The 14,978-nt window shown below is 40.4% G+C and overlaps 1 protein-coding gene across 1 annotated transcript in view; it reads left to right on the plus strand.

The window, feature by feature from the left end:
• Nucleotides 1–14,978, plus strand: part of MARCHF1 (membrane associated ring-CH-type finger 1) — a 503,717-nt gene that overhangs the window by 357,742 nt on the left and 130,997 nt on the right. Inside the window, exons 3-4 of the mRNA XM_052642212.1 lie at nt 11,639–11,718; nt 12,029–12,772. Coding sequence (XP_052498172.1) covers nt 11,639–11,718; nt 12,029–12,772 — 824 coding nt within the window. The remainder of the gene's footprint in view (nt 1–11,638; nt 11,719–12,028; nt 12,773–14,978) is intronic.

Raw genomic sequence — 14,978 nt, forward strand, 5'->3', positions numbered from 1 at the left:
GTGTCTGAAACAAGCCTCAGTAAACCTAGGCATTACTTTTAGGCATCCAGAGAACTGTTTGCTTTTAAAATCTTCCAGAACATGGACAAAGTAAATCTAGTATATGAGATTTCAAAAAGAATAAAAGAATATTGCCAAGAATTGCACACCTGAATGGTTACGGGCTGATGCACCTTGGGGATATACACAAAGCACCTTGGGTTGCTATCTGGCCCAGCTGAACCTCCCATTGTCTTTCATAGAAGCTTCCAAAGCAGGAAACCAAGCCATGCAACTGCGTGTCCTTCTAATTACCATTGGCTCTTCCTGTGCAAATGCTTGGACTTCTGCATGCTTCCCACTACCTGCACCTCAGCTTCCCAGAGGAATCATGAGGCTACAGTGCACTAGGTATCATCACCCCTGCACTCACTCCCAGTGGAAGGTTCCCTCTTATGTCCGGCTATGAGTGACCCAGCTCCTAAATTCTATCCTGTGGTTCTTCTTTCCAGCACTATCTCTGGTAGAAACTATCTCTCAGTTTGGGTTTCCTTCAAATCAATACTAGTAACAAGACATTCAGTGCAGGTGGTGTATTTCAAATATCATCCCAAGAATCATAAATGAGGGATCTGGGCTCATAAGACAAGACAGGTAGAAAGTCAAGTTAAAAATGCATTTTTAAGTCTGTTTGGGGGGCTTGATTCTCATGGGAATCTTGTGGTAATTCAGTCCCTAAGTCTGTCACTGTCTCCATTGTTTCCCCACCTATTTGCCATGAAGTGATGAGACTGGATGCCATGATCTTAGTTTTTTGAATGTTGAGTTTTAAGCCAATATTTTCACTCTCCTTTTAACTTTCATCAAGAGGCTGTTTAGTTCATCTTCACTTTCTGCCATAAGGGTAGTGTCATCTATGTATCTGAGGTTATTGATATTTCTCCTTGCAATCTTTATTCCAGCTTGTGCTTCATCCAGTCCAGCATTTCATATGATGTACTCTGCATATAAATTAAATAAGCAAGGTAACAATATGCAGCCTTGATGTACTCCTTTCCCAGTTTTGAACAAGTCCATTGTTCCATGTCCAGTTCTAACTATTGCTTCTTGTCCTGCATATAGATTTCTCAGGAGGTAAGTTGAGGTATTCCCATCCCTTTAAGAATTTTCCAGTTTGCTGTGATTCACACAGTCAAAGGCTTTAGTGTAATCAGTGAAGCAGAAGTAGATATTCTTCTGGAATTCTCTTGCTTTTTCTATGATACAAGGGATGTTGGCAATTTGATCTCTGGTTCCTCTGCCTTTTCTAAATCCAGCTTGAATCTGAAAGTTCAGAGTTCACATATTGTTGAAGCCTGGCTTGGAGAATTTTGAGCATTACTCTGCTAGCATGTGAGATGAGTGTAATTGTGCAGTAGTTTGAACATTCTTTGGCCTTGCCTTTCTTTGGAATTGGAATGGAAACTGACCTTTTCCAGTCCTGTGGCCACTGCTGAGTTTTCCAGATTTGCTGGCATATTGAGTGCAGCACTTTCACAGCATCATGTTTTAGGACTTGAAATAGCTCAGCTGGAGTTCCATTACCTCTGCTAGCTTTGTTTCTAATTCTGCTTCCTAAGGCCCACTTGACTTCACACTACAGGATATCTGGCTCTCAGTGAGTGATCACACCATCATGGTTATCTGTGTCATTAAGATCTTTTTTGTACAGTTCTTCTGTGTATTTTTGCCACCTCTTCCTAATATCTTCTGCTTCTGTTAGGTCCATACCATTTCTGTCCTTTATTAAGTCCATCTTTGCATGAAATGTTCCCTTGGTGTCTCTAATTTTCTTGAAGACATCTCTAGTCTTTCCCATTCTATCATTTTCCTCTATTTTCATTGCTCACATAAGAAGGCTCTCTTGTTTCTCCTTGTTATTCTTTGGAACTCCCCATTCAGATGGATATATCTTTCTTTTTCTCCTTTGCCTTTCACTTCTCTTCTTTTCTCAGCTATTTGTAAGACTTTCTCAGACAACCATTTGCCTTTTTGCATTTCTTCTTCTTTGCGATGGTTTCAATTACTGCCTCCTGTACAATGTTACCGGAGAAGGCAATGGCATCCCATTCCAGTACTCTTGCCTGGAAAATCCCATGAACGGAGGAGCCTGACAGGCTGCAGTCCATGGGGTCGCTAAGAGTCGGAGACGACTGAGCAAGTTCACTTTCACTGTTCACGTTCATGCATTGAAGAAGGAAATGGCAACCCACTCCAGTATTCTTTTCTGGAGAATGCCAGGGACCGGGGAGCCTGGTGGGCTGTGGGCTGCCATCTATGGGGTCGCACAGAGTCAGACATGACTGAAGCGACTTAGCAGCAGCAGCAGCAGTACAATGTTATGAACTTCCATCCATAGTTCTTCAGGATCTCTGTCTATCAGATCTAATCCCTTGAATCTATTTATCTTCCTCTCCATTATCGAAAGGGATTTGATTTACCTCATACCTGAATGGTCTTGTGGTTTTCCCTACTTTCTTCAGTTTAAGTCTGAATTTTGCAATAAGAACTTCATGATCTGAGCAACAGTCATCTCCTGATCTGTTTTTGCTGACTGTATAGAGCTTCTCTATCTTTGGCTGCAAAGCATATAATCAATTTGATTTCCATATTGACCATCTGGTGATGTTCATGTATAGAGTCATCTCTCATGTTGTTGGAAGAGTGTGTTAGCTATGAATAGTGTGTTCTGTTGGCAAAATTCTGTTAGCCTTTGAGCTGTTTCATTTTGTACTCCAAGGCCAAACTTGTTTCTCACTCCAGCTATCTCTTGACTTCCAACTTTTGCATTCCAGTCCCCTCTGATGAAAAGGACATCTTTTTTAGTGTTAGTTCTAGATTTTAGCATAGTCAATTAAGCAGAAGTAGACTTTTTTTTTTTAATTCTCTTGCTTTTTCTGATTCAGCAGATGTTGCATCCGTTTGATCTCTGGTTCCTCTGACTTTTCTAAATCCAGCTTGTACATTTGGAAGTTCTTGAATCACATGCTGTTGAAGCCTAGCTTGAAGGATTTTTAGGATTACTCTGCTAGCATTTGAAATGAATACATTTGTATGGTAGCTTAAACATTGTTTGGCATTGCCCTTCTTTGGAATTGGAATGAAAACTGACCTCTTCCAGTTCTTTGGTCACTGCTGAGATTTCCAAATTTGATGACATATTGAGTGCAGCACTTTAACAGCATCATCTTTTAGGATTTGAAATAGCTCAGCTGGAATTCCATCACCTCCATTAGTTTTGTTCATTCTAATGCTTCCTAAGGTCCACTTGACTTCACATTTCAGGATGTCTGGCTCTAGGTGAGTGACAACACCATTGTGATTATCTGGGTCATTAAGACCTTTTCTGTACAGTTCTTCTGTGAGTTCTTGCCACTTCTTCTTAATCTCTTCTTCTTCTATTAGTTTCTTTCTGTTTCTATCCTTTACTGTGTCCATCTTTGCATAAAAATTTTCCCTTGGTATGTCCAATTTTCTTGAAGAGACCTCTAGTCTTTCCCATTCTATCATTTTCCTCTATTTGCATTCCTCATATAGGAAGGCCTTCTTATCTCTCCTTGTTATTCTTTGGAACTCTGTATTTAGTTCGGCATATCTTTTCCTTTCTCCTTTGCCTTTTGTTCGTCTTCTTTTCTCAGCTATCTGTAAGGACTCCTCAGACAACTATTTTGTCTTCTTGCACTTCTTCTTGGGGATGGTTTTTGTCACTGCTTCCTGTACCATGCTATGAACCTCCATTCATATTTCTTCAGGCATTCTGTCAAATCTAATCCCTTGAATCTATTTGTCACTTCCACTGTATAATCATAAATGATTTTATTTAGTTCATACCTGAATGGTCTTTTGGTTTTCTCTACTTTTTTCAATTTAAGCCTGAATTTTGCAATAAGGCCCTCATTATCTCAGCCACAATCAGCTCCAGGTCTTGTTTTTGCTGACTGCATAGAACTTGTCCATCTTTTGCTGCAAAGAACGTAATCATTCTGATTTCAGTATTTACTATCTGGTGATGCCCATATGTAGATTCATTTTTTGTGTCATTGGAAAAGGGTGTTTGCTATGACTAGTGAATTCTCTTGTCAAAACTGTGTTAGCCTTTACCAGGCTTCATTTTGTACTCCCAGGCCAAACTTGCCTGTTACTCTAGGTATCTCTTGACTTCCTAAGACAGGTGATGATGATAGATAGATAGAGAGATGGTAAATAGATAATTGACAGATGGTGACGATAGGTGGATAGATTTCTATTTTTATGATTTATCTTTGCTACCCACATATTCTTATTTCTGAAAATTCATACTGTGTTTTGATGTTTGGTAAATGTACTCTGATTTCATGTAGCTTTTTAAAAAGTATATTTCTAGATATTTCCCCATGTTACTTTGTTCAGGTGATCTTTCAAAAAAATTTTATTATGTTTAAAAATAAAGCATCTACTTGGAATGGTATTTCTTGATTCTCCTCTCCTCTTTCCCTGTCATATCTTGGATATATTGAATCCTAATTCTTCTGCCTGTTGATGATCAGTTCTGGATCTTTCAGTTCTCAGCTGCTGTAGTGAGCTTTCTAATGCCCCAATTTAATTATTTCCATTTGCTACTGACCAGCTCTCAGTGACTTTCCATTTATTTAAGGGTACAATTCAAACATTTCAAAGTGGCATGTAGGACATCTCTCTGCTGTTTTCTCCTTAATTTTATCACTTCCTATCTCACTCACCACCCTCCCTCCAACCATCACCAAACTTTCTGTGATTCCCTGATCTCCTCACTTTGATCTAAAGCACATTTCTCCCGGTTTGGGCTGCTTACCCCCATCACCAATTCAGCCCTTTTGAGGTAGCCTGTCTTCTCCTCTGGGGTGCTTACTTTAAATCTCTGTTCCGTCTTGCATTTGGTACCATTTCTTCACCAGAACTCACACTACCACAGTCTCAGGATACCCTAAACTATATTAAAATCACCTGTTCACCTACACCTCTTTCCCACTAAATAAGAAGCTCTATCAGAATACCATCTGTTTCTTAATCCCAGAACTCACAGTTGTGTTTATTAGTTGATAGATCCTTATTAATTTGCTGAGCAAATGAATCAAAAGTGACACAAGCTGATATTAATTTCACACCAATTAGCTGGTCAAATAGATTCTAGTCAATTTTGGTGGTGTCTTTGTTGGGTGCAGGTAGTTTTGGGGGGAGGGGATCCTGGAAAGTGCATAATGCATGAGAAAAGTAAGACAGAGAATGGGAAAATGCCAATAATGAGTGTGTTGATGAGCTGGGGACAAGTGAGTTTTCATCCAGCTTGGAGCGTTTTGAGAGACTTTGGAAGTCACTTCAGCACTGCCCCTGGGAAGATGGAAAAGCAGGGCATTTATGCATTGATTCCAATCTGAGAGCTGTCCTCCAACAGTTTGATTTGTTCCACACTACTGGGCTATGCCCATGTGCAACCCAGCAAGTGCACATGCTACCAGGAAAAACCCAGGGCAGAGAGTGCAAGTGGGAAGCAGTCCAAAGGCAAGTGAACTCAAGGCAGGGTAAGGATCCTGGGAGGCAGGTCAGCATCTGCTCCAGCAGGAGACACTGGCCCACTGAACATATATAAACTAAAATCAGATGTGAGCTATTCAAAGATTCCTAAGGTGCAACAAGAATGATTTTAGTTCTCTTCAGAACCTTTCGGCATCATAGACATAAATGCTATTTGAGTCAGTATCATGATGAAGCTGAAACCTCTCCAAAGGAAAGCTGTATCTTTTTTAATGTTCAGTGTTATTATTTGTTGATAAATAACTTTCCCATTGCAGAACATGCATTTGCCCAGAACTGTGAGGTTATAAAATGTTTTATCATGATGATGTCTATTTCAGGATCTTTGTGCAGTCTCATGGAATTGACTTTAACATACTATTTAAGTAGCCATGGAGACCCATTATGATGGTCACCATATTGTGATCCACTTTTATAGTCACATTATCACTGGTTGGGAGTCACTTTGGGGTTGTGTTGCTGTTTTTAAAAGAGAATGAGGCGCAAACTTCACATATGTGGTCTTTATTCAGTGTCTGCTGTATGTGGAGATTCCTACTAAACTCACTTGGTGTGTGTGGAATAAACAGTACACATTCTAACAAAATTTACAGCTTCAAGTACAGAAAAATGCTTATATTTTACAAAAACTGGTTATGCTTTCGATGGGTACAGATATGAAGTTGATCTAAACTAAAAACTTGAAATAAGTTAGTTCTGATACATATATTGAAGGAGATCACCAAATGTGGAATGGTGTCCAAAGATGACATTCAAAGACTTTAAAAATACACAGTGTTCATGAATTGATGGAAAAGACTCAGAAAATTAAAAGTCGAAAGTATGCAGATGTTATAAATAACGAATGTTAAAAAGTGTGTGGAGAAAAGGGAGCCCTCCTACACTGTTGGTGGGAATGTAAACTGGTTTAGCTACTATGGAAAATAGTATAGAAGTTACCCCAAAAAAACTAAAAATAGAGTTGCCATTTGATCCAGTAACCCCCTTCCTGGGCATCTATCTAGACAAAATGCTAATTCAAAAAGGTACAGGAGCTCTATTTTCAGAGCAGAACTATTCACAATAACCAAGACATGGAAACAACCAAAATGTCCATGGACAGATAAATGGACAAAAAAGTGGTATACACACTGGAATACCATTCAACCATAAAGAAGAAGGAAATACATTGGTATACACAATAGACTAGTACTCAGCCATAAAAAAAAGAATGAAATAATGCCATTTATAGCAACATGGGTAGAAGGAGAGATAATCACACTAAGTGGAGTAAATCTCTCTCCAGAAAGAGAAAAACAAATACCATATGATATCACTTACATGTGGAACCTAAGATATGACACAAATGAACTTATCCATGAAACAGAAACCAGCTCACAGACATAGAGAACAAACCTGTGGTTGCCAAGAGGAGAAGAGGTGGGAGAGGGAAGGATTGAGAGTCTGGGATTAACAGATGCAAACTGTTATTTATAAATTGGATAAACAACAAGGTCCTATCACATAGTAAGGAACTATATTCTATATCCGACAATAAATCATGGAGGAAAAGAATTTTATATACTATGAATCACTTTGCTGTACAGCAGAACTTAACACATTATAAATCAACTATAATTCAATGTTTGTTTGTGTGGATCACACACAACTTTGGACTGTGTGAATCACAACAAACTGGAAAATTCTTAAAGAGATGGTAATACCACACCATCTTACTGCCTCCTGAGAAATCTGTATGCAGGTCAAGAAGCAACAGTTAGAACCAGAAATGGAACAATGAACTGGTTCCAAATTGAGAAAGGAGTACATCAAGACTGTATAATGTCACCCTGCTCATTTAACTTATATGCAGAGTACATCGTGCAAAATTCTGGTCTGGATGAAGCACAAACTGGAATCAAGATTGCCAGGAGAAATATCAATAACCTCAGATATGCATATCACACCACCCTTACGGCAGAAAGTGAAGAGGAACTGAAGAGCCTCCTGATGAAAGTGAAAGAGGAGAGTGAAAAAGCTGACCTAAAATTCAAAAAACTAAAATTATGGCACCCGGTTCCATCATTTCATGGCAAATAGGTAGGCAAACAACATAAACAGTAAAAGAGTTTATTTTCTTGGGCTCCAAAATCGCTGCAGATGGTGACTGCAACCATGAAGCTAAAAGACACTTGCTCCTTGGAAGAAAAGCTATGACCAACCTAGACAGCATACTAAAAAGCAGAGATGTTACCTTGCCAACAAAGATCCGTCTAGTCAAAGCTGTGGCTTTTCCAGTAGTCCTGTATGGATGTAAGAGGTGGACTATAAAGAAAGCTGAGTGGCAAAGAATTGATGCTTTTGAACTGTGGTGTAAGAGAAGACTCTTGAGAGTCCCTTGTCCTGCAAAGAGATCAAACCAATCTATCCTAAAGGAAATCAGTCTTGAATATTTATTGGAAGGACTGATGCTGAAGCTGAAGCTCCAACACTTCAGCTACCTAATGAACAGAACTGACTCATTGGAAAAGACCCTGATGCTGGGAAAGATTGAAGGCAGGAGAAGAAGGCAACAACAGAGGATAAGATGGTTAAATGGCATCACCAACTCAATGTACATGAGTTTGAGAAAGCTCCGGGAGTTGGTGATGGACAGGGAAGCCTGGTGTGCTACAGCGCATGGGGTCACAAAGAGTCAGACATGACTGAGAGACTGAACTGAACTGAACTGATACTTCAATGTGTATATTAGTCGGTCAGTTGTGTCTATGAGTGAAGTCGCTCAGTCGTGTCCGGCTCTCTGGGACTCCATGGACTGTAGCCCACCAGGCTCCTCCCTCCATGGGATTCTCCAGGCAAGAGTACTGGAGTGGATTGCCATTTCCTTCTCCAGGGGATCTTCCCCACCCAGGGATCGAACCCAGGTCTCCCACATTGCTGGCAGACTCTTTAACCTCTGAGCCACCAGGGAAGCCTCCAACTGTGTCTAACTCTTTGCAAACCTATGGACTGTAGACTGTCAGGCTCCTCTGTCCATGTGATTTTCCAGGCAAGAGTACTGGAGTGGGTTGCCATTCCCTCCTCAGTGGATCTTCCCGATCCAGGAATCAAACCCAGTTCTCCTGCATTCCGGGCAGATTCTTTACCACTGAGTCGTCAGGGAAGCCCCTATACTTCAATAAAATAAACTTAATAAGAACAAAGTGTGCAGATCAGTCTATCGAAACATGTGGAGGGCACCATGCTCCCCTGTGGGCACATGGCTTCTTCTGCCTCAGAATGTTTTTAATCTCTTCTTTAATAACTCCTACTTTTCTTTTTAGCTTAGCTGAGTATTACCCCTATATTAGTTTCCTATGACTGCTACAACAAATTACCATGCAAATGTACCATCCTCTAGTTCTAGAGGTCAGAGGTCAAACATGGGTCTCACGGGGCTACACCGCAGATGTCAGCAGGACCTCATTCCTTCTGGAGCCTGTAGGGGAAAGCTCCTTTTCCAGCCTTTTCCAGGTTCTAGAGGATGCCTGCATGCCTCTGTTCAAGGCCTCCTCCGTCTATCTTCAGTGGCAGAAGTGGAGCATCTCCCCTTCTCTCTGACCTCTGCTCCCATCCTTTCATCTTTTCTCTCTGACTCTAATGCTACCACCTCCCTCTTAGAAGGATCCTCATGCTTACACCTGGTCCACCTGAATAATCCAGGACCATCTCACCATCTCAAGGTCCTTAACTTAATCACCTGTGCAAAGTCACTTTTGTTATGTAAGGAAACAGATTCTCAAATTCCAGAAATTAAAGTGTTGATATCTTGAGTAGGAGTAAGAAGCAGTATTATTTAGCCCTTCATACCTCCTCTTGAAGTTCTTCTAACCTCTTGACTTAGAATTAGTTTCTTTTCCTCTGGACTCCACAATCGGGTATGTTTATTGTCGTCTTTTTTTAATCTTTTTTCACTCCAGTGCGTTTGATGTACGATATTGTGTGAGTTACGGACGCACAGCATAGTGACTCAGAATGTTTTAAGTTTCACTCCATTCATAGTTCTTATAAAATATTGGCTATATTTCATGCATTGTGCAGTATATTCTTGCAACTTACTTATTTTATACATAACAGCTTGTACTTGTTAACCCTCTGCTCTCATTTTGTCCCTCCCCTGTTCCCTCCCCATACTGGTAACCACTAGTTTGTCTCCTATATCTGTGAGTCTGTTTATTTTTTGTTATATTCACTAGTTTGTTAGATTATACATTTCTAAGAATTTGTCCATTTCTTCTAGGTTGTCCATTTTATGAGCCTGTGATTGTTCATAGTAGTCTCTAATGATCCTCTGCATTTCTGTGGTGTTGATTGTAGTTTTACTTTTCCCCCTCTGATTTTATTGATTTGTGCCCTCTCTCTTTTTTTCTTGATGATCCTGGCTAAAGATTTATCCATTTTGAAAAGATTTCAAAGAACCAGCTCTTAGTTTAATCTTGTCTATTATTTTTGTTTAATCTTTTCTATTGTTTCTTAAGTCTCTAGTTCATTTATTTCTGCTCTGATCTTTACTATATCTCTCCTCATGTCAACTTTGGATTTTGCTTGTTCTTCCTTTTCTAGTTCTTATAGGTGTAAAGATAAGTTGTTTATTTGAGATTTTTTAATTGTTTCCCTAGGTAAGCTTGTACTGCAATAAACTTTCCCCTTAAAAGTATCTTTGCTGAGTTGCATAGGTTGTTTCCATTTTCATTTGCCTCCGGGTACTTTTTATGTCTTCTTTGATTTCTTCAGTGACACATTGGTTGTTCAGTAACATATTGTGCAGCTTTCACATGCTTATGCTTTTTTGCAGTTTTTTTTTTCTTATAGTTGATTTATATGCGTGTATCTTTAATATGGGGATTTTTAGAACTTTGAAATTTGGGGTTAATCTTACTACATTTACTGTTATTTTTCTTGCTGGCAATTTCATCTGTGCAGTCAGACTGGTCTAAATCTGTGATTGAACCCCCTGGATTTCCTCTGTGTATAGGAGGGTGTTGCCTTGTGAGTTGAGTATGAGAGCAGATCAGGGAGCAGAATTTCTCACATGAAGCTCTGCTCTACCGAGCAGCACTGATTTCTCAGTTCCCTCATCTGTAACATGGAAAAAATTATCATATTTGCCACATGTGTTTCTTGTACTAATGAATTAACATAGGAAAATTACTTAGAACTGTGACTGGCATATAATTTTCCCTCAAAACTATTAGTTATTATTATTTCCCATTTGTGGGATTATTATAAGTATTAAACAGATGGCAGATAAACCACAGTACCATGCCTGGCACACAGTAAATTCTTCACAGTCTAGTTTTTTATTTATCATCACCACATGTATTAAATATAATGGTTAGAAAATTCAAAGTAGTGAAGTAAATGCTGTGTTTTAAACATAGGAGTCTCATGAAACAGACTGAAATTTATGCCAATCTGCATAATTTCAGGCTTTCTTATTCTCAGGCATAGTCTGGTCATGAAGTTAAAAGTTAAGAAGGTTAATAATGTTGTGATGGATAGATTTTTATTAGCTTCCATGATAAAATAATAATAATCACTGCAGGCTTTTAAATATTACAAAGTATTTTTAAATATATCATCTCATGGGGCCTTAAAGTGACTTAATGTTAACTCCAGGCAGTATCTAGCAATCTAATGGCTATTTGATTATTGAAGCTTCCTGAATTAGTATCATCTTTGTCACATAATAGCCGTTGTGTCCTTTATATCACAGGCTATTCAAGGGTTACACATTTGTTTCCAAGGCAAATTGAGCCATTCCACTCAAAAGTTTACAGTAAATAGAATAGAAACTTGTGGAATCATCTTCCTCTATCACAAATGAAGCAACAGCAAAGTGGTACAGCATCTCAGCTGTTCCAAGTTCCTCAAATCAGTTTTACTTTTGCAAAACCTGCCCTCTGACTTCCTATATCCTGTGAGCTGCCTTATGAACAACATGACCGGCAGCCACGTTTGTTGTAATTTTTTAAATATGTGGAAAAAAAGCAAGATATCAACCATGTATTACCTTAACCAAGATGCCAAATTGTCTAACTTGTTTCTCCAGGCCAGCAGTCCAACAACTGGGACAGCTCCCAGGAGCCAGTCAAGGTTGTCTGTCTGTCCATCCACTCAGGACATCTGCAGGTAAGTGTGCAGCAAACGAGCCTGTTTGGTGCTTTTAGACCAGTGTTTTGTACTCTTGTTGTATATATTGAGACTGTGTGACTCTTGCTGCTGTCTTGTCTTGTCTGTGGATAATTTATATCAGCCTGATTTTTTTTTTCCTTTACTACATTTTCCTCATTTGATCTTTGTTTGCGAACTTTGGGTCCATGCTCTCATTTTCATCTCTCTCTCTTTCTGTTTCCCATGGCTGTCCTCTCCTTTCCAATTCCCATGGCTCCCCCTGCCCCCCCATCCCAATCCCTCATCCTTTGCCTGCTGCTTTGTCTAGATCTGCCATCTCACATGACATGTCAGGAGCCTCACTTGAGCACAGCACATCTGTCACAGTGCTGAGCCCTGCTAGGCAGGAGCCTGGTAAGAAACCAGTAACACAGAAGTCTAGGAGGAGGAGGCGGGCATCTCAGAGGTACGAGCATGCCCAAGAACAGGGGAGAGGGATAAGAAGCGACTTTCACCTCCACGTTCCCAGCCCCCGATACAGTGAGACCGACACAGATTCTTCAGACTCATCTTCCACCCGTGAGAGTCACTGGATTCAGGCAAAGAGAAGAGCCCAAGTGAAGTTCCGCCTGTCGCGGAGAAGAAGGAGAAATAACAAAACAAGTGGAAAGCTGGATGAGTCTTCTGCTCCTAATGAAATCAATCCAGTACATTTGAGATCCAAAGATAGAAAGCACACGGAGCTGACCAGCTGTGAGAGCTGCTCTTTAAACCTGCACAGAGCAAAAGGCACAACGTATGAAGGATGTGGTGTCCCCCTGTCGAGAGGGTCCTCTGAGAGTAAAAGACCCTCAAGGAAGCAACAGGAGAGCAGAGGTGGGGACCACCACAGGGATCCTCAACTCCAACGTCGGTGTGGGCAAGATGAAACAACAGTCAAGAGAAGATTTTCGGGGACTGATTCCAGCACTGAAATGCTGGCGGTCAAAGGTGGCAAGTCTGCTGGTGATGCGGGGTTCCAGGAGCCTCCTGCCACGGACCATGACGGGTCTGATCATTTACAAGCATGCAGGTCAGTCTCTCCAGAGAAAGATTTGATGCCCCCCAAAATATACCTCCTCCCGCTGTGAGTTACATGTGTGTGTGTCCCCTGCCCTCAAAACATAACATTTATTCATACTGTTATTTGTCCGATTGTATATAAGGTGATAAAATGAGCAAAGGGATGGGGAGAATGATGCACAAATATCCATGGTTTTGAAAGCTGTTCCAAAATAGTTAACTTTCCCCTTCTCCCTTCTTTTAACTGAAAGATGATTTATCCTGGTCAAAGAATTGACAAAACGAGACCTGTCCCCTCTCTCAGTAAAGACAAGAATTGTGGAGGAAACACGAATGAGAGTGTGAGATCTTAGTTCAAATCTGGTGAACTTTTAGCTCCCTGACAGTGGATATTCAAGGCTTGGGGGGATTAAGGTCAGATTTTTGTACCAGGAAAGTCTCCTCTGCAGTTGGTGCCAATTTGTTCTCCAGTTGTCTGACTCAGCAGGTAATTCAAGACTGAAAGGACACAGCAACAGGTCACAGATGCACCAGCGGGGCTGCTGGGACCTTCTGAGAAGGAAACCACATTAACTTTGGTGATAACTATGTACTGAAAAGTTTCAACATGCAGACAATTCATATTAATATCTATGAGGCTACTTGCTTGCACTTTTTACCCAATTGGATACAATTTTCAGAATAATTTAAAATTAAAAAAAAATAATGTGACTACCCAAGCTAGTTTGCACCAATGAGACAATTTGAAACAAAACAAATATTTTGAATGTTCCTATTACCCAATCATTTAAGTTTCTTGGTTTCTGTTTGGGAGCAAGTCAAGGTTTGGTGTGTGGTTTCTTTTGTTTGTTTGTTTGTTTGTTTTGCATAATGCTTGGTTTGTGGGCTTGCTTTTACAAAACTTTTACTTTATAAAATGTGTGTGTGTGTGTTTTCATGTGAATCACAGGACCCAGAGAGAGCTTCCTATGTTCATTCAGGGCAGGACGAGTAGGAAAATTAATCTCTGGATATAAATAATATTATAACGGCTTGTTTCTCTGAAAATTTTATGGGTCGTTCAAAAAACGCTCATTTACTTATTCACTCAGGCATTTATTGATTATAGTGCATCAGGCTTTTATTGCAGGCACTTGACATCTGAGAGCTTACTGTCTGGTGGAGATGAACACAAACTATGTCACAGTTAATCGTAGTTGATATAAGTGATGTAGGAGTGTATAACGAGGAAAGTAGATCTGTGCTGGGAGATCAGAGAAGCACTGTCTTAAGGAAGTGACGAACTGCCTGTGGCCCAGGCGTGACGGGAACTAATCGAGGAAGGAACAGGGAAGGGTGTGCAGACAGCATGCCACTGGGGTCTGGGGAACCGAAAGCTGCTGCTGCTGCTGCTGCTGCTGGGGTATAGAGAGGGAGGGGGCACTGGTGGGGATGAGGTCAGAGAGGTGGGGAGGGCCGTGCAAATCACGCTAAGGGAGTTAAACGAGAAGTGACACCGTTTGACCCATATACTGAAGCAAGCAAATTGCTTGTAATCTTTTGACTATGATTTAAGTGTGGCTTCGCTACAGTGTCTGGGGACAGAATAAAACACTACTTCTAGTCTAGACTAAGAACTCCTCACTAGTAAACATCTGTGGTCATTCCCCAAATCTACTTTCAATGTAATTTAATGGAAGACAGTTAAAGAAGCTAGTTGTAGACTTAATGGTAATTAGAGAAAAAGGAATGCTTGCAATTAGAGTCATAGTGGCTGGTTCTCCAAACTTAAAAGCACTGCTCTGGAGAAAAAGAATATTTAACATAGACGCCTATTAATAAAATGATATCAATGGGCCTTTAGTTATTTCTTGCTGTGGTTTATTGTCAAAATATACCCAGTAAGCAAATCCTATGGGCCATATATTATACTGGGAGCTGAGGATAAAAAGTGACAGAAAGACTTGATTCTTCACTCAAGTGGCCTATTAACTAGTGACAGAAGTTGAATGTACACTTGAAAAGATGAAAGTTCAAGATTTTAGAAGAGGAATACTACAGGAATTTGAAAAAAAGGGAAATTGCTGGGAGCTACCACAACCTGGGATCCCCTTAAGAGCTGGGGTTGGGACTGAGGAAAGGAGAAGCTAGCCTGGCAGAGAGGCCTGGTGGGCATCCGGGCCCTTGGGGCGGGTTGAGCAGGACCCCCACAGGTGGACAGGATCCCCCCACTGCTA

This window comes from Budorcas taxicolor, chromosome 6, assembly GCF_023091745.1.
Source record: "Budorcas taxicolor isolate Tak-1 chromosome 6, Takin1.1, whole genome shotgun sequence".
Classification (NCBI taxonomy): Eukaryota; Metazoa; Chordata; class Mammalia; order Artiodactyla; family Bovidae; genus Budorcas; species Budorcas taxicolor.